Genomic DNA, 26,614 nt, shown 5'->3' with positions numbered 1-26,614 from the left:
ATATATATATGCAGGCTCAGAAGTACAGTCACAGGGCTGAGTAGTGATATGCCAAAGAACATTCAAAAGGAATTGAGCCAAACACAAGGAAGAGGGCACTGAAGCAGCCAGCTATTCAAGGAACACACTGAAATGTCCGTAAATGCTGTTTTAATAGAGATATTCCTATTGAGGCTTGCTGCCAGGTCTAGCTCAAGTGAATTTTACTCATGTCTGCTATATTTGGTCATTCCCCAAGGGCAAATTCATTGCAATCTATTGGAATTTTAATGTTCACAAGGTTACAAGCTTTGTTCCTGTTTGTAGTAATTCTTTCACCTGTCCTAAAAATCTGGGGTGAATATTCTAGAATGAAAAGTGAGAAAGGCATGGGATGATGTTCTAATTATAAAATGGAAAATGTTCCAAGCTGGGTGGAATTTTGTAGAAAGGGACCCTAGGGACAGTTCAGGTAGAAACTGGGTTTGACAGATAATTAAATATAGGCTGGAGAGGTTTTGTACATGTCTATTTATCAAATTTTTTTTAAATGACAGGATCCTTAATATGATAAAAGGGACTGGCTTCTTATTGTCCCAGCCACTGCCCCCTTTCTTTCTTTTTCCTTTTTAGAGAATACATAGTCTACTTTTGAATGTTGTTTGTCCCCGAATCCTAAGTAGTTTTAATTTGCTAGTCTTTAGAGCATTTAGATTCAGTGGCAGTATCAATGTGCTTTTGTGTGAACAAATATACCTGTTAAACTTTCTCAGCGGGATCAATTCGTTATTCTGCAGTAAAGTGAACAAAACGTAAATGCATATCATTTTCATGGCAAGATGAAGATGGCCCAGGCAATCTAGATTAAGGGGCATTTGAAAAAATTTCCAGAATCAATTACTGATTGAAATGCAGATCAATAGGTATAAGGAATGCTCGGGATAAGGTCCGTTGGGTAGAAGGTTGGCTATTATTTCAGGAGCTAACAAAGTTATTCGTTTGACAGCTGGAGGACGTTGAAGGAGCGAGCTATCGGGGCCTCTTGATGGGTAGTTTACTTCACTTAACTCTTACAATGCCTATGGGAGACCCAGGAGTAGCCTTGTTCTAGAATTTAAGAAACTGTCTAGGCCCTCTCTGTTAGTTTCAGAAGTGCCTTTAGTGTTCGCTGGCTTTCCTTTCACCGTGCAACGCCACATAAATGGAGTGGGTTTGGAGGTGACTTGGTTTGCTTTTCCCAATTCCCAGCATGCATTTTGAGTGAGAAACTGTTTTTCTTCCCTTTTCCTCCTGGTCCATTCTGGATGAGCATAGTTGTGATATTTACGGTGTTCAATTTGTAACCTGGACCAATAAACTGTTTCTGGGTTGTGCCGCTATCCCGGGCCCGTGGTGCTGGATTCTGCTTCGCTTCCGCAGAAGCAAGAGGAATCCTCCCCAATTCACAGGGAGGATGTATCCACTACTGCACTTAAAAGACAAAAGTACCCCACTACCAGTCACAGCATCCTAGACCAGGGGCTTCTTTGGATGCCAGGAGGAGGGTTGGGGGGACACCAAGGCACCTCCGGAGCGCCCTCTGGCGGGAGCAGAGCGCGCATCTCACCCCCACCCCCTCTCCGCCGGCGCGGCGCCCCCGCCCGGCGCTCCAGGTTCACTCTCGGTTTCTCACTCCGTGAGACACAGACGGCAGCTTTCTAAGCGAACCCGGCGCCAGCTGAAGCGGCGCCACCGCAACTGCCACCACCAGGACAAGCCCTAGGCACTGAGAGAGAAGACGAAACCCAGCAGTCTCATTCCTCTCTCGGACCGGTCCTCGCAGTGGAGCCGGCAGCTCCGAGTCCCCGCCGACCCCCTTTGCAGCCACTTGGCGGGGTGTGCCAGGACTTGGGTCGCAGCCTTTGAAGAGCCCGGGCAGGAGGCGGCAGCGGCCCGGAGCGAGGTTGTGCAGCTAGGACTGAGTAGCAACCCGAGAGCACTGCGTTGGGAGGAGGCGGCCGGAGCCCGCGGGTGTCTCCCGCTTCATCGCTTCGCAAGCGGCACCGCCTCCCTGGCCGGGGCCGCTCGGCTGGGTCCTCTGCGTGTTCCCGGGCCCGGAGCCCGCGCACTATGTGCGGGGCAGCGTTCTGATAGCAGCCCGCCTCCGCCTCCGCCGCGATGATCCCTCCCGAGCCTCCGCAGCCCCAGCTGCAGCCACCACCGCCACCGGCCCCACCGAACCATGTGGTGACCACCATCGAGAACCTGCCCGCTGAGGGCAGCGGCGGCGTGAGCCTGTCCGCCTCCTCCCGGGCTGGCATGCGCCAGAGGATCCGCAAAGTGCTGAACAGGTGAGCACAGGCTCCCAGTGGGGACAGCAGGGACAGGCACTGCAGGCGCCCAGAACGAGGTCCCCTTTCTCCCTATCCGACGTGTCCCCCAGGTCCTTTGGGACTGGGTCCTGACCAGGGGAGAGAGCCAGGGCAAGCTTTCCGGCGCTCTCAGAGAGGCCGCGACAGCTTTGTCCTGACGCTGGGATCCCCCAGCGGTGGGGCTGCAGGCAGGTCCGGGAAGCGAGTTAGAGAAAGGCGGGGTTGTTCTACCTGCAGATGCCCTGTGTGTGTCCATACTCACGCCTAGCATCCTCACGTTGTATCACTTCCCCTTTGCACTCTTATCCCAGCTTTGCGCTCTGGGAACACCCCCCCCACCCCCCAACATGGCCTGGGCGGAGGCGGGAAGGCCCCGGGGCTGCGGTGATGGCGTGGAATCGCCAACCTCACCAGTCTTTCGCTCCGCCCTGGGTGGCACTGATCCCCCTCCTCAGGGGCATAGGGTGAGGATACCCCCACCCCCAGCCCCACCTCCAGACAGAAGGGGGAAACACTTCTGCCTGACATTCCGGTCGCTGTGCAGACTCTTGATGGCTTTGGAGTATGGAAAAGAGGCTAGAGGCCTGGGCCAGACCTGAACAAAGTGCAAAATATTGCTAGAAGGATGTGAGAATCAGGTGCCTAGTTACTCTGCTCCGGACTGCCCTGGCCTCCGTGCTGGAATCTGAGTAGTGGATTATTAAAAACAGACATGTTTTAGGACGAGAGTCCTGTTGGCAAGAAAGTAGAATCTCCTATAGTACCCTCATTCAGCTCTGATGTGAAAGGGACTTATGCTACTTAGCTAACTTAAATGATTGACGAGCTGATAGACAAAATCCACAAAGCCAGTTTTGCGAGTGTGTGCTTTTTAATGCTTCTGTAGGGTAACCTTCCCGATCGCATTGTTCATACAGGTTTCTCTGTGGTACCGTTTTCTGGTAACAGAGATTCCTTGATCGCTCACATGAAACTGTTTGGGTCATAAAGCTCTGTTGATAGCACAAATATATGTAAAGAAATACCTTGAAAATATTTTTATTTGGAGGGAATTGTTGCATACTATTCAACAATTGCTTGTTAAAATCTAATGATTACAATAACTTACTTATGGGCATTTCTGTCTAATACCAAACAAGAATTTCACTCTTCAGTGAGACATGTTACTGGCAATAGAAAGTCCAGTTTTACCTTGCTATTCATTGCTTTGGTTAGCACATCCCCAAATATCGCACTGAAATTACGATTTAAAAAAAATGATGAATAGCAGAAGAAATACGGAGGATAGTTTGTGCGTACCATTTTAAATACTTGCCATTTTAAAATCACCAATATTTTAAACAGAATGCAGTCTTAATTATTGTTATTATTTTTCTCATCAAAGTAGAAAACACCGATTCTATTGCTCATTTGTTATTATTGAGGTTGTAGTGGTCGTTGGCATGCGTATGCAGTGAATCCTAATGCCAGGAATAATTAACTCACAGAGGTAGGTTTGAAGGGACTTGGGCAGTTATCACTCCTCTGCCTTTACCCAGCCACAGGGCTTGTAGCAGAGACGGTTATCTTCTCTGGTCTCAGGCTGTTCACTTGTAGAATATGTCTAGTGACACCTGTCTGAACTCTCTATCAGATCATGATTTTAAGGATTAGATAAAACCGAAAAAAAAAAAAAAAACCACCGTGAAAGATGGAAAGTTCTAAATATCTTTTATCCAGCCCAGTTTTATTGTCCAAGACAAGTTCAAGAGCCACCCAGGTTAAGAAAGAGAACTCATGGGTAGAACTTTGCCTTTTGCTGAACCTATGTGAGGCCTCTGTGGATGGAGTGGCATTATTTTCTATGTACAGAGGGGAACTGAGACTTAGGTTGGGTTAATGACATTTTTATCTCAGCTATATGACATGGGACCCTAGGATTATAACATTTAGACTTAAACAAAACACAATTCCTGTTTGTCTCTCAAATTCTTCAAAAGTTTCAAAATCGTTTTTATATTGTTAATAACTTTCCTCATCCTTGAAGAGGTAAGAGCACATTGTTCTTTTGAGAAAGGGCATCTTTCAGGAGACTAAGAGCGATCTGAAAGCACTTTAAAAATTGTGATGGAATAGTTTTATTTGCGTAATAGATTTGGCTTTTGTGCCAGCATTGTTTCAACACGATTGGTGGCAGCTCCAGATTGACCAGGCTCCTTCCTATGGATCAAGTGTGATTGGTAGGCACTGCAGTGCTTACATGTTGCCCTGCCTGCTAAACCCTCATAGAATGTAATGGCTACGAGGGCAACTCACTGGGGCCTAATCACAAGCATTTTTGTTTATTTAGTAACATCTCAAGATCTCACAGTTTGCTTCCTTTCCCTTCTCTCTCCCCAATACTCCTGCTCTCTTCACCCATGCTGCCTTTTTGACACAATGTTGTCAGCTCTTCCTTTACATCTATCCCTGACCTGAAGCAACTTCACTCCTAAAAGAGACCCATTCCAAATCCACACGTTCCAGCCAATGTAAAGAAAACCAGAAACCCAAAACCAAACAAACCTGTCTAACATTTGACATTCATACACAGAATTGGCAGAATTCTGTCACTGTGAGCTGGTAGAGAGACCTCTTTGTTTCCTGACTAGGGGGGAGCTCTAACCATCTCCTTGGGAATATTGCTGAGAGACAGGCTGTGGAAATGGGGTGGAGACTTTCAAACCGTAGATAGACAAGCTTAGTAAACTGCCTATTCTTGGTCAGAATTACCTGTCAACCGGAGAAAGGGATGCAAACACATCAGGTATCTGTCTATACCTTGTCCACTCAGTGACAGTTAAAGAGAGTTACAATATTAATTGATACTTACCTAATGGTACTTAGAATTAAAATAGGATGAGAACAGTACATGGACATCCATTTACTGTTGCAGAACTATACATCAATTTCTTTCCTTAGTGGATCACCATCTATTGACTTTAAACATGCACAGAGCTAGATGGCTGCATTTTACATATGAGAATTAGGGCATCCCACTGATGGTCTAGTCTCCTTCTGAATAGCAATTAGAATATCAAACTATACAAGACTTTAATGAAAGAGGAGATGCTGAATGATTTTTTTTCTTTTTAACCCATTAATAGCTTGTGTTATATATATTTTTTCTATTCAAATTATTTTGGAGACAAGGTGCAAGAAATGGAAGATGTTTTAAGTCCTGGAGTAATGACAACTTTTTGATTTTAAAGATGAAAAATTATGCATTGATGTAGATAGACAAAGAAACATGATGAACTGTTTTTTCACTTACTATTTGTTTTTATAGAACAATAGCATTTATTATCCTGCGACAGACAAACATGATACAAAAACAACAATAAAAAAGACACTTCAAGGACAACAACTTGGTAACCCTTTCACAGAAACAGCTGACCATGTAGATTTCTTTGAAACACACCAGAGCATGCACTAGCTATATATTAAAGTGCCAAAGAATTTCTTTTGAAATGAATACTTAATAAAATATCCCATTGGATGAGTGATTTGTACATGCAGGCTTTTATAGGCCGTTTCCTACTTTTATATCAAGAATTCCTAGTTTTGGGCGCATTTTCTTCTCAATAAAACAGCTGGCGAGCTGTGTGGGGGTAATAAAACTGTCTGTGAGTCTTGAATCTTGTAGTAGAGGTGTTTAGTTATTAGATGAAAATATTCTGTCTTGGACTGTCTTAGTTTTGGTTTTACTGCTGTGAACAGACACCATGACCAAGGCAACTCTTATAAGGACAACATTTGACTGGGGCTGGCATTCAGTCTATTATCATCAAGGTGGGAGCATGGAAGGCAGACATGATGCAGGAGGAGCTGAGAGTTTCACATCTTCATCTGCACCCCACTAGAAGACTGGCTTCCACGTGGTTAGACGGAGGGCCTCATTGATCACCCCCTCAGTGACACACTTCCTCCAACAATGCCATACCCACTCCAACAAAGCCACACCTCCTAATAGTGCCACTGCCTGGGTCAAGCATATTCAAACTACCACTGGTTTTCAACTTGGATTTATTTTACTGATTTTCAAACTTTGGATGCTTTTGAAAAATTGTAAACCAAAGAAGATTAGGGTAGAAGAATACAGGAAAATTGGTGGTGATTCTGCATGAAATTCATGCTGAACCTGGGTAGTTATGATGTGAGATGGGTCAATATGGATATACAATCTTTCCGTGTCACTTACAAGGCAGGCAGAACAATTCTTAAGGGAACAATTCTGAGGGAATGACTGCCTAGAAATAAGGTCTTTGCCTAAACTTCGTATGGATTAGATCCAGCCCATGAAGACATAGTACAGTGTAGATGATCCTTCTAATGAAGTTAGAAGTTAAAAGATTGATGGTCAGGTTCCGTCTCAAGCTGCTTCTTTTAACAGATGTCAAAAAAAATGAGAAAGCTCAACTCATAATGAGGATATTAGACACAAAATATCCCAGAAGGACCTGGGTAGTTCAAGGCAAACCTTTGTAGGATCAGTAGTAAATACAGAGTGTCTGAAGGATACACTTAGTTTTAGGTGAAAGAATGAGTAAACTTTTAAAACGATCATCTAGGACTTTTATGTTTATGTACTGTGCTTGGGTGAATGTTCATTAAAGGAACATTTGGTTTACCTTGGTAAGCATAATGCATTACATCCAAATAATCAATGTCTAATCAAAGAGACACGCATTTGCGTGACTTTTCTTTGACCTTTTACTTTGTCAAAATCTGTTAGCTCCATAGGGCTATCCAAATAGATGCCGATTCCCAACTATATATGTGTGTGTGTGTGTGTGTGTGTGTGTGTATGTATATATAAATATGTATATATATATATACACACACATATATATGTATATACACACATACATATATATATATATATATACATACATATATATGTACACACACACACACACACACACACACACACACACACACACACACACATATTGTTGTTCAATGCTGAGATAGTTTGCTTTCTGCTGCTATGATAAGCCACTTTGACTTAAACCAGCTTAGCAGAGGAAAGGATTTATTCAGCTTACCCTTTCAGGTCACAGTCCATCATTAAGGGAAGTCTCGGTAGGGTCTTAAGCAGGATCTGGGACAGAAACCATGGGAGAACTCTGTTTACTGGCCCACTTTCTGGCTTGAGTTCAGTTAGATGTCTTATACAGACTGGGGCACCTACATAGAGCTGGTGTTACCCACAGTGGGCTGGATCCTCCTGCATCAGTTGGCAATCAAGACAGTGCCCCACAGAGATGCTCACGGACTGGTCTGGACTAGACACTGGTCAGCTAAGACTAACCAGGACAAATATGCGATTCACATTAAACTTCTTACCAGACATGTTAGACTTGCACAGAAGCACAGGAGCTACTTGAATGTTAAGAAAGTTTAAAGCAAATGTCAGGAAGGAGAGTAAAACTAAATATGCTTTAAAAATATTTTCTTATGAAAATGCCCCATCTTATCAGTGAACACATGGGTATAATTTGTTCTAATGCTATTATTTAATATTTAGAATAATTTTTCTGTCAAATTTAAATCCTAAACTTTCTCTCAAAAGTATTTACCAGTAAATAATGATGGAAAATGCCTTAAGTACTATTTTGCAAGGTTCTGACATCATAATTCCCACCATGTTCCACTTTAAACAGATTAATTGATGGACCTACTTCAACTGGATAAACAAACTGTTTTGTGTTGTTATTATTTTTGTTTTTCCACTTGTTTATTTGTTCATATGAGGGTGAGGGAATAGGCATGTTACGATGTACATGTGTTGGTAAGAGGACAAGTTGTGGGGAATCAGTTCTCTCCTTCCAGTGTGGGTGTCCCAAGATCTAATTCAGGTTGTCATTTAGCAGCAAGCCCCTTGACCCACTGAACCTTCTTGCAGACCTTACTAAATAAGAAACAAACAAACAAACAAACAAGCAAAACCAAAACCAAATCGTGATTATTATACCTAAAATTAGTGGCTGTAATTTGCTCTCATCTGTGCCTGTGGGAAAACACATAGTATTCTCTCTGTTGATTAAGTCACTGTGCCTCATTCATCGATTCATTTATCCTATCAGTGTCTCTTTTAATGAGAATTTATTTGGTTCCACTAGAAATAGGACTTTGACAGAAGTCAGTGGTGGTGATAAAAAACAGTTAAAAATAAAAACAAGAGACAAACGCACACCACTTCTCGAGATTTTAAATATATTTAGTTTAATTTTTTAAAAATTTTTGTGTGTATGTGTGGTGGTTGGAATGGGTGTGGCCCCCCTAGACTCCTGTGTTTGAATGCTTGGCTCATGGGGAGTGGCACGATAAGGAGGTGTGGCCTTGTTAGAGTAGGTGTGGCCTTGTTGGAGGAAGTGTGTCACTGTGGCAGTGGGCTTTGAAGTCTCATATGCTTAAGCTAAGAACAGTGTGATACACAGTCTCTCCCTGCTGCCTTCAGAACAAGATGCAGAACTCTCAGTTCCCTCTCCAGCACCATGGCTGGATGCTGCCATATTTTTCATTATGTCTATAATGGACTAAACCTCTGAAACTGTAAGCCAGCCCCAATGAAATGTTTTCCTTTATAGGGGTTGCTTTGGTCATGGTGTCTCTTCACAGTAATAAAACCCTCAGTAAGACAGTCTGAGTAGTCTGTTTGCATGTATGTATGCATACCACTTACATTTCCATTGAGACTTTGGGTGCTAGAATCCTCTGGAATTGGAGTGTTATGAGCCGCTAAGTGTGGGCTGGGAATCAAACCAGGGTTTTTTTTTTGTGAGAATAGTAAGTGCTCTTAACCATTGAACAATCTGCCCCGCCCCTCAAAAGTAGATTTTTAAGGCAAGCTAATGAAGAGTTCCCTCCAGTTAGTGGTTTTGCCCTTATGGAAAGCTGCTCTAGAAGACCACCCACACAGGCACTTGGAGTGCTGCAGATCTTTCTTCTGTCTCATTTAGGACTTAAAAATAAAAACAAAGAATGAGATTCTGCCATTAGTGTTCCTGTGACTTCCGAGTATTAGGAGACGATGAGCCAGTTTTAATTCCATCCTGCTGTAAAGTGAACCAATCAAAGTCATTGTTATACAATTCAGGAGAGTAGAGTTTTGCAGCTGTGTGTGGTGGCACACACCTGTAAATCTATCACTGAGGAGATGGAAGCAGGAGAATACTGAATCTGAACTAATCTGGGCTGTACAGTGAGTTCTAAGTTATGTAGTTCTTGGCTATGTAGCTAGACCTTGTCTAGAGCTAACTAATAAACAAAACCAAATAAAACCCCCAAACCTCAAACAACAACTAAAATTTTCTGAAAACATTAATGGGCAGACAGTGCATAGGCAACTCTGTTTTGGAATGGCATATGTTTGTGTGTTGCAGACAGGAGAGATTTCAGATATATCCAGACCGCACAGCTCAGTGGGTGGAAAGACATAGCATGATGTAATTGAGTAAGACTATTTGAGTTAAAATCAGCATTCATTTGGATGGTGGCTCCAGTTCTTACATTTCGTACTACAAAACACTTTACACCACAGAGCATCATATTATGTGCTTTTCAACTGTTTGCTGTTGTTCTTCTCTAAATGGGGAAGGGCACTGATGACGTGATCACCTTGCCAAGTGCTTTGTAAAACCACAGAAGAGGGAGATGGTAGCAACAGAGGTGGATGTTTGCCCTTGGCATTGAAAGATAAGTAGGGGCATCCCTAAGAACAGAAGGAGACAAAGGATGAGTTGTGTGTGGAGGTCAAGGATTGGGAAAGGTATGAATAAAGTTCCCTACTTGAAAACATTATAGGATAGGAAGAGTAAAGAGTGTGGGAGTGAATTGGGACTAGAATTGTGGGGTGAGGTGCAGATACAGAAAGCCTAAGGTGATAAATTAGTAGTAAGGCACCACTCTATTGATTCTTATTATGTTATTGAATAGAGAAACAATAGGTTCAGAGACACGTTTTTAACATGATATTTTGGGTAGAATTATTAGGTCAGAGGTCAGGAAAGTGACTAGAGTTGGGGGTCAGATAGGAGACTGATGTAGCTATTTAGGGAGAAGGAGATATGGACATCTACAGGGAGTGGAGGCGGTTGGGATGGAGAGAAGGGAGTACTCCGGAGCAGGGTGAGGGAGGTGATAAGGAAGAAACCCGACAAGGCTGGATCTTATTGAATGTTCAGTACTTACTTGCTCAAACTTGATTTGAAAAGCTATTACAGGGGAGAGATTTGCTCTCTCGGGATGAAGAAGTCCAAGATGCTCAGTGTGCCAGAGAGGCAGTCAGAATACCACCAGCTATGCAGACATTGTCTGTAGAATAATGCTGGGCCCTACACTTTGATAAGAACAGAAATTAAGAGAAAGCATTTAAAAATACTGCAGTTTGATAAAGCACATTTGTTTTGTTCTAAAATTTCCAGAAACTGTGTCTTGTATTTATATTTCTGTTTTTTTTTTTTTTTTTGTTTTTTTTTTTTTGTTTTTTTTTTTTGTTTTTTTTTTTTTTTTTTTTTGCAATTCATCTTTCTCTTTTTTTCTTTCATTGGATATTTTTTTAATTTATATTTCAAATGTTATATCCCCTTTCCAGGTCTCCCCTCTGGACCCCCCCCATCCCATCTCCCCATCCCCCTGCCTCTACTTACTTCCCCACCCACCCACTCCCACATTCCCACCCTGGCATTTCCCTACATTATGGCATCAAATCTCCTTAGGCCCAAGGGCCACTCCTCCCACTTATGTCCAACAAGGCCATCCTCTGTCACATATGCGGCCAGAGCCATGGGTCTCTCCATGTGTACTCTTTGGTTGGTGATCCAGTCCCGGGGAGCTCTGGGAGTTCTGGCGGGTCGACACTGTTGCTCTCCCCATGGGGCTGCAAAACTTCTCAGCTCCTTCAGTCTCTTCTCCAACTCCTCCATCGGGGACCCTGTACTCAGTCCAATGGTTAGTTGCAAGCATTCACCTCTGTATTTGTCAGGCTCCAACAGAGCCTCTCAGGAGACAGCCATGTAAGGCTCCACTTCCCAGCATCTGCAATAGCATCCAGGTTTGGTGACTGTATATGGGATAGATCCCCAGCAGGGCAGTCTCTGGATGGCCTTTCCTTCAGTCTCTGCTACAAACTTTATCTCCATATTTCCTCCTGTAAGTATTTTGTTTCTCCTTCTAAGAAGCATCAAAGCACCCACACTTCTTGAGCTTCATATGGTCTGTGAATTGTATCCTGGGTATTCAGAGCTTTTGGGCTAATATCCACTCATTAGTGAGTGCACACCATGTGTATTTTTTTGTGATTGGGTTACCTCACTCAGGATGATATTTTCTAGTTCCATCTATTTGCCTAAGAATTTTATGAAGTCATTGTTTTTAATAGCTGAGTAGTACTCCATTGTGTAAATGTACCACAATTTCTGTATTCATTCCTCTGTTGAGGGACATCTGGGTTCTTTCCAGCTTCTGGCTATTATAAATAAGGCTGCTATGAACAAAGTGGAGCATGTGTCCTTGTTATATGTTGGAGCATCTTCTGGGTATATGCCCAGGAGTGGTATAGTTGGGTCCTCAGGTAGTAAGTATTATGTTCTGAGGACCCTCAGACTGACTTCCAGAGTGGTTGTACCAGCTTGTAATTCCACCAGAAATGGAGGAGTGTTTCTCTTTCTCCACATCCTTGACAGCATTTGCTGTCACCTGAGTTTTTGATTTTAGCCATTCTGACTGGTGTGAGGTAGGATCTCAGGGTTGTTTTGATTTTCATTTCCCTGATGACTAAGGATGTTGAACATTTCTTTAGGTGCTTCTCTGCCATTTGAGTTTCCTCAGTTGAGAATTCTCTGTTTAGCTCTGTACCCCATTTTTTAATAGGGTTATTTGGTTCTCTGGAGCCTAACTTCTTGAGTTCTTTGTATATATTGGATATTAGCCCTCTATCAGATATAGGATTGGTAAAGATAATTTCCCAATCTGTTGGTTGCCATTTTTGTCTAATTGTCAGTATCCCTTGCCTTATAGAAGCTTTGCAATTTTATGAGGTCTCATTTGTCAGTTCTTCATCTTAGAGCATAAGCCATTGGTGTTCTGTTCAGGAACTTTCCCCCTGTGCCCATGTGTTTGAGGCTTTTGCCCACTCTCTCTTCTATTAGTTTCAGTGTATCTGGTTTTATGTGGAAGTTCTTGATCCACTTGGACTTAAGCTTTGTACGAGGAGATAAGTACGGATCAATTTGCTTTCTTCTACATTCTAACCTCCAGTTGAACCAGCCCCATTTGTTGAAAATGCTGTCTTTTTTTTCCCCACTGAATGGTTTTAGCTCCTTTGTCAAAGATCAAGTGACCATAGGTGTGTGGGTTCATTTCTGGGTCTTCAATTCTATTCCATTGATCCACCTGCCTGTCTCTGTACCAATAACATGCAGGTTTTTTTTTTTTTTTTTTTTTTTTTTTTTTTTTTTTTTATCACTACTGCTCTGTAGTACAGTTTGAGGTCAGGGATGGTGATTTACCTAGAAGTTCTTTTATTGTTGAGGACAGTTTTTGCTATCCTAGGTTTTTTGTTATTCCAGATGAATTTGAGAATTGTTCTTTCTAACTAACTCTATGAAGAACTGAGTTGGAATTTTGATGGGAATTGCATTGAATCTGTAGATTGCATTCAGTACAACGGTTGTTTTTACATCCATGAGCATGGGAGATCTTTCCATCTTCTGATATCTTTTTCAATTTCTTTCTTCAGAGAAGTTCTTGTCACACGGATCTTTTCCTTGTTTGGTTAGAGTTAAACCAAGATATTTTATGTTGTTTCTGACTATTGCGAAGGGTGTCATTTCCCTGATTTCTTTCTCAGCTTGTTTATCCTTTGAATAGAGGAAGACTACTATTTGTTTGAGTTAATTATATATTCAGCCACTTTGCTGAAGTTATTTGTTAGCTATAGGAGTTCTCTAGTGGAATTTTTGGGGTCATTTAAGTATACTATCATATCATCTGCAAATAGTGATATTTTGACTTCTTCCTTTCCAATTTGTATCTCTTTGACCTCCTTTTGTTGTCTAATTGCTCTAGCTAGGACTTCCAGTACTATATTGAATAGATAAGGTGAGAGTGGGCAGCCTTGTCTAGTCCCTGATCTTAGTGGGATTGCTTCAAGTTTCTCTCCATTTAGTTTGATGTTGGCTACTGGTTTCCTGTACATTGCTTTTACTATGTTTAGGTATGGACCTTGAATTCCTGATCTTTCTAAGACTTTTAACATGAACAAATGTTGAATTTTGTCACATTTCATCTTTCTTACAATTAACATTTATTGTACTTTACAAATATATTGCCTGTACTGAGTTGAAAACAAGTTTAATTTTGCAACAGAATATCTAAGAAGTGTAGATCCCTGCTGGTTATCTAACTGGGAGCAACAGTGCGTCTGGTTTCTGGAAGTACATCTAATCAAGAGTGGAGGCGTTCTCACGTTGAGCTCATCAGACGTGTACCAGTCCTGACTCTGCGAATCTTCAGATTAGCTGGTTATGTGGAGTATTACCGCTAGACTCTTAAATGTTCCTCAGAGTTCATGTGCTAAAGGTTTGTCCGATAGCATTTGGGGATAATGGAAGTTGGTAGATGAGTTAATGGGTGGCTTGGAGAACAGTTGAGTCTCCTGCCTGAAAGCCTCCTTATCCCGTGGAAACTATCTGGAAGTGAGGAGCAGGAAGCAGCAGCTCATTTCTGTAGAGTGGGCTGTTAAATGGAGAGAGTACCATCTTTCTGGGGTCTTAGAGTAGAGGAGAGAAGGTATTGGGTCTAAATTGCAGAAGGTGGGTCAGCATTACCTGGAGGCCCATGTCTTTGATCACTGATACCACTTGATCTCAGATTCAGAGAAGCACACAGTAGGTGCCAGTCAGCCACTCAGCAAATAATTGCTAAATCAACTGAGAGGAATGATAGAGACATTGGCCATTCTTCAGGGAACAAGGCAGCAAAGGACTGTATTCTAGGGGAGGCTAAGTTCTAGTTGGTGGGCACAGAAAATAAGCAAGCACATCCGAATGATACCCAGGAGTGTTAATACTAAGTACAGAATTAAGGTAGCATGGCATGACTCTAGTGACATGGACCATAATCAGAGTGACCAAAGGAAGTAGTCACTGGAGGCATAGAAGGAAGGACATCCTAGGTAGCTTTGAAGAAATAAACACAATGAACTAAAGAAAAGGAAGAGTCAAATACAAGAATCAGAAGGCTAGGGAGAAGAAAGACTGGAGAAACAGGTAATGGCATCTTTAAGTGCGATGGAGAACAAGTGAAAGATTTTAATCAGAATGGGTATTATGTCAAATTTGAGAGGGTCATGTAGGCTGCTGTTGGAGAGTGGGTTGCAGGGGAGGCCTATCCTGTGGAGGAAAGGCATGTTGAGAGCTGTGCTGGGCAGGAGGGATGGAGATGGGCAAACATGGATAATGTCAGAATGATGTGCTTCTGGTGGTAGAGCCTTTGGGTTGGCTGAATGCTACAGGGTAGCTGAGGGAAAGTAATACATGAAAATTCACAGCATTGGAGACTTAAACAATTCAGTGGGGTTAGTGCCATCTTGACAGCAGAGAAAGACAGGTGGAGGAACACGTTTGTGGATAGGAAACCGGAGTTAACTTCTTCCAAGTTTGAGTTTAAGATGCCTAGTGGGGATGCCAAGTGAAAGCTGAAATTCTTGGCAGAATTGAATGCTTGGAAGTTTGAATTTGTGCATCCAGGCCGGGTCTGGCTGGAGACAATATGTGTGGAAACTCATGTGTGGAGAGAGAGGCTCTAAGAGTGGTCTAGAGAGCACACCGACCTTGAGAGTTACAAGGAGGAAGACCCAGCCAAGGAGGGAGGAGGAGTCAAAAGTAAGAAGTGGACCAGGGGTGTATAGTATCCTGATGCTCGGAGAAGGCAATTCCAGGGGGAGGCAGTAGGGCATTCACCGTGATGAGAGCCCGTGAGGAGCCCGCAGAGACATAACTGATGGTTTGGCAACACAGAAGACCTCAGGAGCTGTGACAGTGCAGGATCAAAAGACCGGTGCTGACAGAAAATGTAGTTGAAATGGCTGGGTAGAGGTGACAGAGTGGAACTGTTGGTAAGTTTTGCTTTTAAAAGGAGAGCTTCTATGTAATCACAGGTCCCTGTGCTTGGGACAATGGCTACTGGAGAAGGGAACTGTCTGTGTAGTAAGGAGGGGGGATGATGGCTGAGGAGAGTCAAGAGGAGGCCGGGGCGGGGCTAGGCCTGAGGAGGGAGCACTCTCCTAGCTGCAGGTGTATGGTGGGGAGCACGTGCACAGGAAAAAGCCCATTTGATAGATTCAGCAGTGGGCACAAAAGTCAACTTCTGTCAGGTGTCTTCTCTGCTGGACAAGTCCAAGGGAAAAGATTTCAGTTGTGAATGGAAGGTGCCAGGGGCTGGAGGAAGGGTGTAAGATGAGGAAACATACTGAAGTGTTATGTGTAAATTCGACATTTGTGGGCAGGATGCTGCATGTGCGTGTGCGTGTGCGTGTGCGTATGTGTGTGTGTGTGTTGGTAGGTCTAAAGAAGACATTGTTATTTTAACCTGCGTTGAAAGGGTTAACCTAGAAACGGAATTTACCCAAGTCAAACCAGTGAATTCAGGTGTGAGGTGGGGGTGCTGATGGCTCTCAATAAATTTGGGAGGAGAGAGAAGAGGAAAGTAAGGGATTGTTTGTGGTCACTTGAAGTTTGGTTCCTGGACCAGTGTGTCCCACCACTTCCCTCCCCGAGAAGGAGATATCTTTTTCCTCAGGCAAGTGATAACTTGTGGGGGCTTCAATTTTCTCAGTGGTAAACCAGTTAAAAGAATCCTGGCTCATTTCCCATTGGATGCATGGGGTTTGAAAATGAAATAAGACCAGGGAAAGGGCTGGGCAAGCTGCCAAGCACTCGGCAGCGGTTAGCCTGGTCACAGAATTAAAAGGAGAGCCTGTGTTCCCGTGGCTCTGCTCTGTCACTAAGGCTGAGCCACATGCTGACCCGACCCTTCAGCTCACACCGCCATAAGTCGGCCCGTTGGCTTGCCTCAGCCTTGTCAGTCAGTCTGAAGGGAAACCACCTACTTATGAACAAGGCACTAGCCTGTTAATGGGAGTTGTTTACTATTATCATCTCTTTAAGCAAATACATCTTCTCTTCCTCTTTAAAAGAAAAGCCTCTCCTGGAGTCTTTCATGTGGCACCAGGCATACGGTACACTGTCTGCTCTCAGAGCTGGCGCCTTGGCAGCACCTCTGGGTTGCACAGGAGGGTTTGACAGGCTTCAGGAAGGGGTTAGTACCTCTTGAACCCAGCGGGTCTCCCACTGAGAAAAGACCTAAAACGAGTGGGCTGCCGAGACAGAGAGGGCTTAGAGGGAAGGGACCGACCAAGCTGCTTTAATATGCTAATGAGGGAAGCCCAGATGCGGGGCGATCACTGCAGCTCTTTGTGAGGTGCCTTGGCTGGCTGCAGTTTCTGTCCCTGCGTGGAGGCTGCTGCGGGCTGGGGAAACACTGCGTTCTCTGAGCTACCCTCCCTGGCAGAGCATCCCGTGGGCGGGCGGCGGTTGTGGACCCCACCGGGACCTGCGGCCAAAGCTGCTGCAGCCCATGAGCGTTGGGGAGCATAGGACTCCAGCGACAGGGTGGGTTCTGGACAGTGTGGGGGTGCCATAAACAGGAAGGACGTTTGCAGCTTCCCAGGATAGGCTCTTTGCCCTCACAAACTGCCAAGCCTGCCGAGTGGCGTTCTGTCTAAGCTGAAAAGGTTTAAAGGAGCAAGTTAGTGCTTAGTTGTGGATTGAGGTAATAGCATCTTGATCAAGCACTACCATCCGATGAGCTCTGGGGGTAAACACACATCCTTTGACTATTTTACCCAGGGATGCTCTGGTATCCAGGAATAGAAAGGGGTTTGAGCACCCTCCAGGAAGAAAAGGCCAGTGAAGGTGCCTTGAAGTAGTATCTGCATGGTGAAAGCATGAGAACATGGCATGTGCAAAGACTGTGTTTAAACAGTGAGCCATCTCCTGGCACAGAATTTAGTTAAGGCATCACCAGGCACCCCTAGCTGCTGCCCCTAGATTTTATCATAAAATCCAGGATCATATTATCTCTGAAAATATGAGTTCCCAGTGTGTGTGTGTGTATGTGCCTGTGTGCGTGTATGATTGTGTGTGTGATGTATATGTACCCTACTGAGTACATTTAGTATTGCTCATATGTACATGTATTTGGAGCTTACCACTTGGGATTGGACACCTCTCAAGTGACATAAACCAGGAGAAGACTGATTCTTTTCTCTCTCTCTCAAGAGCCAGTGATTGCCTGAAGCTCTTCATCTAGTTGTAGGGACTTGTGAAATTTCCCTACCTATGTTGGTTTATCAAGTGGTGATTTTATTACATAGGTCTTGTCCAGACAACCATAGTGTTGAGATTTCACAAGTATGGTTTCCTGTCACATCTAGAAGGCACTGTTTTGAAGCAAACAACCTGGTACTCAAAAATTTTCCATGTCCCTCTTTCAAAATACTCCTGGATGTCTTAAGTACATGGGTTACATTGTAAACGTATCTTAAGTACATGGGTTACATTGTGAACGGATGGCACAGCATGACTACTTACATTTTCTCTAGTTGAAACTCTGTAATTTTCTTCATCTGTTGCACATCTGTTGCAAAATGAAGCTTCTTTGATGCAGAGGTTGAGATATACTTACTATGGGTATTAGGATAGATATTTAGAATACAGTTAGAAGTTATACTGTTTTAGAATAATGGCAGTATATGCCCTCTAGCATCTTTGTCTTCTCCAGCCATTTGTAGTCATCTGGATTAACAGTACCAGACATACATCTGTTGATTATACCCAAGATATAATAAATACCACAATATACTTTCATATGCCTTTCACAATATACAAAAAAAAAAAAAAAAAAAAAAAAAAAACTCTTGCGGTAACTTTAACCAAGCAAGTTAAAGACTTGTATTATAAAAACTTCAAGTGATTGAAGGAGGAAATTGAAATAGATATCAGAAAATGCGGATCTCTCCTATGCTCATGGATCAACATAGTAAAAATGGTCATTGTACCAAAAGCAATCTACAGATTCAACTCAAACTCCACCAAAATTCTAACACAATTCATTACAGACCTTGAAAGAACAATACTCAAAATCATATGGAAAAACAACAAAAAAACCCCCTTAGGATAGCTAAAACCACCCTATACAATGAAAGAACTTCTGGAGGTGTCACCATCCCTGATTTCAAGCCACTATTGCACTATTGGGAATACCTTGGCAGGCCATTCATTGTTATGGTTTGTAAACTTTACAGCTGTGTGGGACTTCAGACTACTTTACTCACTTGGAAGCTTGCATATGCACCTTTGGACACTGTCTTCATAAGGGTTTTATTGCTATAAAGAGACACCATGACCAAGGCAACTTTTATAAAGGACAACATTTAAGTGGGGCTGGCTTACAGTTTCAGAGGTTCAGTCCATTATCATCATAATGGGAAACATGACAGCACCCAGGCAGACATGGTGCTGGAGAAGATGCTGAGAGTTCTGCATCTTGACCTGAAGGCAGCCAGGAGGAGACTGTCTTTTGGGTAACTAGAGGAGGGTCTCAAAGCCCATGCCCACAGAAACATACCTACTCCAACAAGGCCATACCTCCTAATAGGGCCAAGCATATTCAAAACCTTCACAGACACTATAAGACTCCTCATAGAGCAGTTTTCTAGATCTAAGTTTTACATCTAAGATGTGTGTGTGTGTGAACACATGCGTGCACATGTATGTTTCTTTAGAAACAGGGTCTTCCTCATGAGTGCTGGAAGGCAAGGGCAAGTGCAATGGCAAAGGCAATATAGTCCATATTGTTTTGTGAGTCTCTTGGATGCCTTGACCAACATCCTGAAGGGAGGTTTCCATGACTGGCATTGGGCTTTTTGTTAGGTAGTCTTTAGCTCTTGAAGGGAACATTATCATTCAGTGTGGTATAATTCTACTTAACACACACACACACACACACACACACACACACACACACACACACATTATTATTTATTAGTATTATTATTTATCTCCCTTGTCGCTCTGGCCCTTTTTGTTAACCTCCCTCCCCACTTAAACTTGAGGATAACACCCAAATCTCCTAAGCCTTCCCCACTCCCAGGGGGAAGTTTAGAATTAGTTTAATAAGAATGTTTTTATTTTCACTGTGTTTTATTTGTATTTTGGAGCCACATCATTAAAAACAAAAATATTGCATGTGGAAATACCTAAAAGCTAGCTATAGCCTGTTCCCTCCTCTTATTTTAGTAGATGGTTTGGGTTTAAAACATTTCTGTCTTTTCTCCTTGATTGAAGCTGGTTGAATGACCTTAACATTTTCTCAGCAAAATTCCTGTCTTTTGAAAAGTAAAATACTCTGCTTTCTTGTTGCTTATTGTCATTTCCTGCCACTAATGGGATGATGCATGGGTTTTGGACTGATTCTCTGGGTAACACTGGGTCCTATCATGCTTAAATATGTATAAGCCTGTTTACTCTCAGTTTAGAAAATAGACTGCTTTCAACTCAAGTGCTGATGAATGGACTCAGTTGTCTCCTATGAGAGGAAACCTTTCATGTCTCAAAGTTAGTAGTTCCAGAATGACAGAAGAAAAGTCTCATGTGATATTAGGTATTATAGCAAAGGGTATCCCATTGTTTGTATTAGATATACATTTTCAAAGCAGCAATTATGAAAGTATGTATATAAATCAGCATAAAGCTACAATGGACAGGATACTGGGATTTCACTATGTTAGGCAAGTTCTTAAACTTTTTTTTTTTTTTGCTAGACACCCCTTTGCAGTTGAGAAATTTTTATGAATCCCACATATTTAGGTATATAAGGCAGATATATAAATCAAACCCTACTGATCATAACTCATGAAAAACTTATTTTTAAAACAATTCTTTGATATTTATGTAATTTTGATTTTTGTTAAAGATTAAAACAAAGTTGCATGCTAATGAGATGGATTTGCTTGTTTACTCTTACATAAAGCACTAAATCTTGGCTGATTATTTGATGCTGTAGGCTGTAGAGCATCGTTAAGCTGATTGATATTATGATGATTTTTACATTGCCAATGCTAAGAACGTTGCTTAACATAAGTACATAGCACAAAATGGTAGGAGTGTGTTTAAGACTACTTCAGATATTGTTGGAAATTCTACCCCATTTCCAAGCCAAAATTCAATAAACTCTATTTTATGTAATCCAGATTACTACTCAAAACAACTTTAAAAATTGAATGTTCTAACAATGCATTTTGAAGGCATACGAATTTTATACTTACATTCTGAGGACTGATGGGGGAAACTATTAAAAGTCTTTGTCATCCATAAGTAAACCAATATCTAAGGGCAGAAACTTTGCCCAATATAAACATTGCAATTCTATTTGTCACCCACCCCCAACCATGACAATGGTATATAAGTATATTGTTGATATACATTAAGAATGAATGAAAAAGGAGGCCATGGCATTGAAAGAGGACAAGGGGGGATATATAGGAGGAAAGGGAAGTGTGTGTGTGTGTGTGTGTGTGTGTGTGAACATGTGATTATATTAGGATTTCAAAAATAAAGGAAATAAAAAAACCACTGTGGTTCATAGCCTACAATCGTCTTGAACAGGAGCCGATCTTTTTCAGGCTATGATGGTTGATGTTCCATGCTGTGATGTCATGCACAGAGCAAAGTGCACTTCCGTGCATGCAGAACTGATCAGCAATGTGACAGGATGCAATGCTGGCAAGAGTTCCCAGAAACACCTGATCCATTACGCATTTTATTTTGAGTTAGTATTACTCGTTGTATAGTAAGAAACCTTTTATTATTGGCAATATTTTTATGAGTTGCACATCTAGCTTTACTTCTCTTTGGTGCAATTGTGACCCACAGTTTAGAAACCGTGTTAAACTGTGGGATGGGTGAACTGAGACAGCAACAATTTAAGTAATGTGGCTGAGTTTGAAAATTTGTGTTTCAAGTCACATAAACGTGATGCCTGGGGCATCAGAGCAATGCCAGATAGTGGCTAACTGTAGTCGTTTCTCCTTTCCTTTTTCTCCAGCCAGTGTTGTTTCACCAAAGCAGGGAGTCTTCATCCAGTATGCAGTGATGGACATTGTTTTATATGATTAGAAAGATCTTTCTATATCAAAAAGAGTTATGAAGTCATTTGGCATACATCCTTGATGTCATTTGTATTGTCTATATGCAGGGTTGAATGAGGCAGTTTCAATAGCTGCTGTAAGCAATAAGCCTATAACATTGGATGCTGACTCAGCACGAGCCTGTCTGCAGAAGAGGATGATTAACTTGGAGAGAAGCTTGCATCAGCAAGAAGAAATACAGCCATGCCTCCGAAGAAATATGATGCATTTACATGTGACATTTCAGGGACCATCTCAGGGGAGGGGAGCATAATTGTACTAGGAGGAAATAAATATGTTCTTTCTCTTCTAATAACTGGCATTAGAAAATGTACTACAAAATAGCTCTTATCCATTCTCTTAACCAATGCATCCACTTCACCCCAGATGGCTGATAGAAGCCAACTATTCTAAAGACTCCTTGACCAAGAAATTATCCTTGTTCTTGGGATAGGTGAGGTTTCAGGTTGGCTTGAACAGATTGAAGGAATCTTAATTTTGATGATAAGACTATAAAGTACTCTTTCTTTCTTCTGAGAGTGATGAAGGAATCAAATCTCTTGCTATTTGCTGTAATAGGCAGCCACCTATGGCTGTGAACTTGAGTTGAGACCTGAAGTGTTATTTGTCTATTTATTTCAAGACCTCTTTATGCAGTCCGTGCTGGTCTCAATCTAGCCATCCTCCTGTGTACTGAGTTCTGGAACCACAGACCATTTGAGTTAGGATCTATTTAACTCTTAGCTGTGAGTATCTCTAACTCTTGTGATTCTTCCACTTTTCCTTGAATCTCAAGTCCTTCTTTGGATGCCATTCATCCATTATCTTTCATTTCACTCTGGATGCCTCTGCCAAGAGAGAACAGGAGCAGAATGATGATGTGGATTGTCTGGTCTAGTTTGTTCTGAAGATGAGTGGTATGCCCAAGATGTTCCCACTATGAGTAGAGTCTTGTGACTGGAAGATGCCATAGATATCCATTCATTATAGTGTGTAGCGTCTAAGATAATTTTGAGCTTGTCTGAATTTAGAAAGGTATGTTGAATATATTGGAATGCTGGGGAAAAGGGCTCTTCCTATCTTGTCCATTTATTCATTTGATAAGAATCTATTCTGAGCTTTCTTTCTACAAGGCTGGTATAAGTCATGGGTACATAGAAGAATTCAGATAATACAAGGGAAAACCAAGAAAGCATCAAATGAAACGGGCCAGTGATGGATTCTGGGAGCTTCAAATTAGATACAGAAGAAGACACAGGCAGAATAAATGAAAGAATGTGTTTTTTTTTTTTTTTTTTTTTTTTTTTTTTTTTTGTGAGTGCGCAGGTGGTGCCAAAGGCTACATCAAATAGTGTTTTATGGAGAAGCAGCATGTCAGAAACCTGAGTGGATGACATCATACTCCACTCAGGAAATAAAAAGAGGTTTAGTATGCTATACACTTTCATGAGAGGAAGTGACCAGAGGCTTGGAGGCATAGGTTTGGGCCAGGTTATGCAAGATTTCAAGTTTGCTGTGAGTTCTTTGCAGTGCTGGTGATAAATATAAAGGTAATGTGTTAATAAGATCTAGGTGTCTGCAGTCTAAACAGTGAATTTTAGTAGAACAAGATTGACTGCAGGCATCACAGGTGGCCAGTGGTTTCAGAAGGGAACTGCAGTGCTATGATGCCCTCTTCATTCCTTTTCTCTGAAATCCTAAAGTTTTGTTTGTAATTACCACACATAAGACAAAAATGAGCCAGGTTTGATGGTGGTCAGGGTTTGATTTTGCTTAGCGTAGCAACCTTATGGCTCTGAGGAAATTATCTTAAACCTTCTTCCTACCAGTGTTGTTTCATCATCTGTGAAATTAGAATAAGAACACCTACCTCATAAGGAGATTGAAAGGGATTAAATAAGATGGTTATAATTCTTGGCATGAGGCCTGAAAAACATTAGCTGCTATAATTATTAATGTTCCTGAGAATAATATACAACTTTGGAAGAGACCCAGGAATAAAGGCAGAAAAGGAGTGTCCATGTTCTCTCATAGTCTGGGAGTTGAGATTCACCTGGAAATGTTGAGACAAGTATTAATTGTGGTACCGCCAGGTTTTGTTTGGAAGCTAGACTTGGAATTATTGTGTTGGCAACACATTTCTAATCTTTGCTTCAGAAAGCAAAAGTATAAATTAGTGGAAAACATAATAAATAGGAGATGCACTTATTTTGGAGTGACAAGATGGGCTGTTGACCTCACAAGATAAGCCAAGAAGTTGCATATTTGGAAGATGCTGGGAGAACGGGCTTCCAAGAGTGCTGATATCTTACTATAGTTTGAGCATGCAGAAGAGAGCACCTGGAAATCCTAGATGTATGCAGGTGTGTTCTTTTATGGTAAGCAATGTCTCCCTCTCCCTCTCCCTCTCCCTCTCCCTCTCCCTCTCCCTCTCCCTCTCCCTCTCCCTCTCCCTCTCCCTCTCCCTCTCCCTCTCCCTCTCCCTCTCCCTCTCCCTCTCCCTCCCCTCTCCCCTCCCCTCTCCCTCTCCCTCTCCCTCTCCCTCTCTTTCCCTTTCCCTCTTAAATCACCTGCAGCAGTGCCTGCCAGATGGTAGATATTGCAGTCAACAATACTGCACAAATGAATGGTTGAGTGCTCAAGTGATGAGGAGATGGAGATGGGTCAGGGCTTGTGCCTGGGGTATAGAGACTTGTTAGGAAGTGTCCCCTCCATTTGATGCCTACAAAGTAGTCTTGTATTTTCCATTGCAGCCATTAGGCACACTAATGAGAAAAGCTAATCAATAGCTGGTGAATTGATTCATGGAAATAGATTTCCTAGGCTACAGTTTGAAAGAAAATCATGGATTATTTCCTTGGGCTGTATCCACTGCTATTTTTAGTGAGCAGATGTTGCAACTTTTACGAAGCCTCTGGCAGGGTTTCCTTCAACTCCCATCTCATCCCAAATATGTAATGCTCATCACTTCCATTACAGAAATATGCTGCTTTGTGGGTGTCTTCTGAGTAGCATAGGAGGTTGTAGGAGAGAATAATTAAGAGAAAAATACAGCACCTGTCCTCATAGTAAATGGGCAATAAACAAGAGTGAACGGAGAAGTGCTGTTTAGAGTGTGGGTGGCAGAAGAAGACGGCCAGTAAACACTCCTCCTGGCTGAACACAGAATAGATTTCTCTGCATCCTTGGCAATAATGTGCAGCTTTTGGATTCCTCAGTCTGAATCAATTTCTATACTCAGAGCCTAGGAGAATAATTTCAGCTGTCAATACCTATTAGTTACAGAAGAACCGATCAGTTTTCTTTCTGCTTTGCTTATAAACAATAGATTTCTGGACCAACTGATAGAAATGCAGTGACTTAGTGTTTTGAAGAAAAGAAGAAAGAAAGAAAGAAAGAAAAAGAAAGAAAGAAAGAAAGAAAGAGAAAGAGAAAGAGAAGACAAATGGTCCTTTAAATAAATACTGAATACATAAAGTTCTGAGATGAGAACTATATTTCAAGAATGGTTACTTCTATTGGAAAAGCACCCTTGAACTAAATTTATGCTAGAAAGTGAAAGCACATTAGACATACTAGCATCTCTTCTGTTCTTGTGGTCCATTGTGAAATTTTGTGCTTGGAATTTTGGTAATGGTAGCTTGGACATTTCTAGGTTCCACAAATCAATACCGTGGCTTACATCAGCGGTGCTTTTCATGTGCAGCAGTGAATGCATCATGTTCTGACCTGTCATGCAAAGGGGATGAGGTAAAGGTTATGATGTTTGTCCTAGTTGGGGTTCTCTGGAGAAACAGAAGCAGTGAGATCTATCTATCCATTTATATCCCCAATAATAATATACAATTTTATGAATATAACACATATAGACATGAATACACACAGATATAGTTGGATACACATACACAAATCTAGTTTCAGAAGCTGGGTCATATTATTGGTTGGGGCTAGCAAGTTCGCAATGTGTAGTTTAAGGTAACTTTGCATGCTGGAATTCAAGCACAGTTTACAAGTTGTAATTTGGACTCTTAATGTTTTCAATGGTTGTATGAGACCCAACCATTTCACTAGGGTAATCTGTTCAAGTCGGTTAATTTTAAATGGTAATAACATCTATGCAACAAATTCGCAGAAAGATCTAATCTAATGCTTGCTTGACCAAACAACAGGGTACCAGTTCCTAGAGCAACACTGACATACAAAATCAAGGAGGACATCGGCAACAATGGTAATAAGAATGTCAATTCTTACCCTACATCTGTCAGTCACCACCAAAGAATTTGCATGAGCTATCTTATTTTATCTTCTCAAACCTTTATTTTCATATTAAAAATGAAGATACTGAGCCAGAGAGATTTGCTAAATAGGCTAAACTTGCATAGATCTTGAGTGGCACGTCTAGAATGTGAATCCATTTAGTTCTAAGCCAATGCTTTTATATAGGACTACATAGAGTAGATATTAACTATTACTATTTTATTTCCTCTCTCTGATAGAAGCCTCTCTTAGAAGATGTCATTGATTGACTCTTGTTTTCCAGATATCCAGGGTTATTAGATTCAGGGGCTAAAAGGACACAGTTGTTGCACATCCTGGCTCTCTTCTTATTCCCTCTTAGTGTAATTCTGCAGAAGAGTACTCTCTGGGAAGATGGGAGCACTCAGCAAGTATATTAGAAAGGTGTTTTGTTCCGACACAGCCCAAGTGCAGTTCTAGCAAATGAGTTTATCCTTGCTTGAATTGTGTGTTCATCCTGACCTATCTTCTCTAGGTCTAAGACTTGTAGAGCTATGTTTGGTACTACTTGGACATTTATTTAAGTCCCATTTGGAATCCAGAAGCCAGGACTTCAAAAATGAAAGGTAGGCTAACACAGATGGAATCAGTGGATGTAACATTATTACTCCATCTACGTTCTTTGCCATTCGCTACGGACAACCCCTTGCGAATGAAACTCCATAAGGAATACACCTATGACTGAACTTGGCTGTGACAGCTTCATATTTTTCAA

General features: G+C 41.9%; 1 protein-coding gene across 1 annotated transcript in view; it reads left to right on the top strand.

The window, feature by feature from the left end:
• The first annotated feature begins 1,658 nt into the window (after nt 1-1,658).
• Slc35f1 (solute carrier family 35 member F1) overlaps nt 1,659-26,614 on the top strand; it is a 414,651-nt gene continuing 389,695 nt past the window's right edge. The window contains exon 1 of the mRNA XM_034523723.2: nt 1,659-2,309. Coding sequence (XP_034379614.1) covers nt 2,137-2,309 — 173 coding nt within the window. The 5' untranslated portion in view covers nt 1,659-2,136. The remainder of the gene's footprint in view (nt 2,310-26,614) is intronic.

The sequence above is a fragment of the Arvicanthis niloticus genome, chromosome 20 (genome assembly GCF_011762505.2).
Source record: "Arvicanthis niloticus isolate mArvNil1 chromosome 20, mArvNil1.pat.X, whole genome shotgun sequence".
NCBI classification, from domain to species: Eukaryota; Metazoa; Chordata; class Mammalia; order Rodentia; family Muridae; genus Arvicanthis; species Arvicanthis niloticus.
Note: the sequence above shows the minus strand (reverse complement) of the source record. Positions and strands in the feature narration are given on the sequence as shown.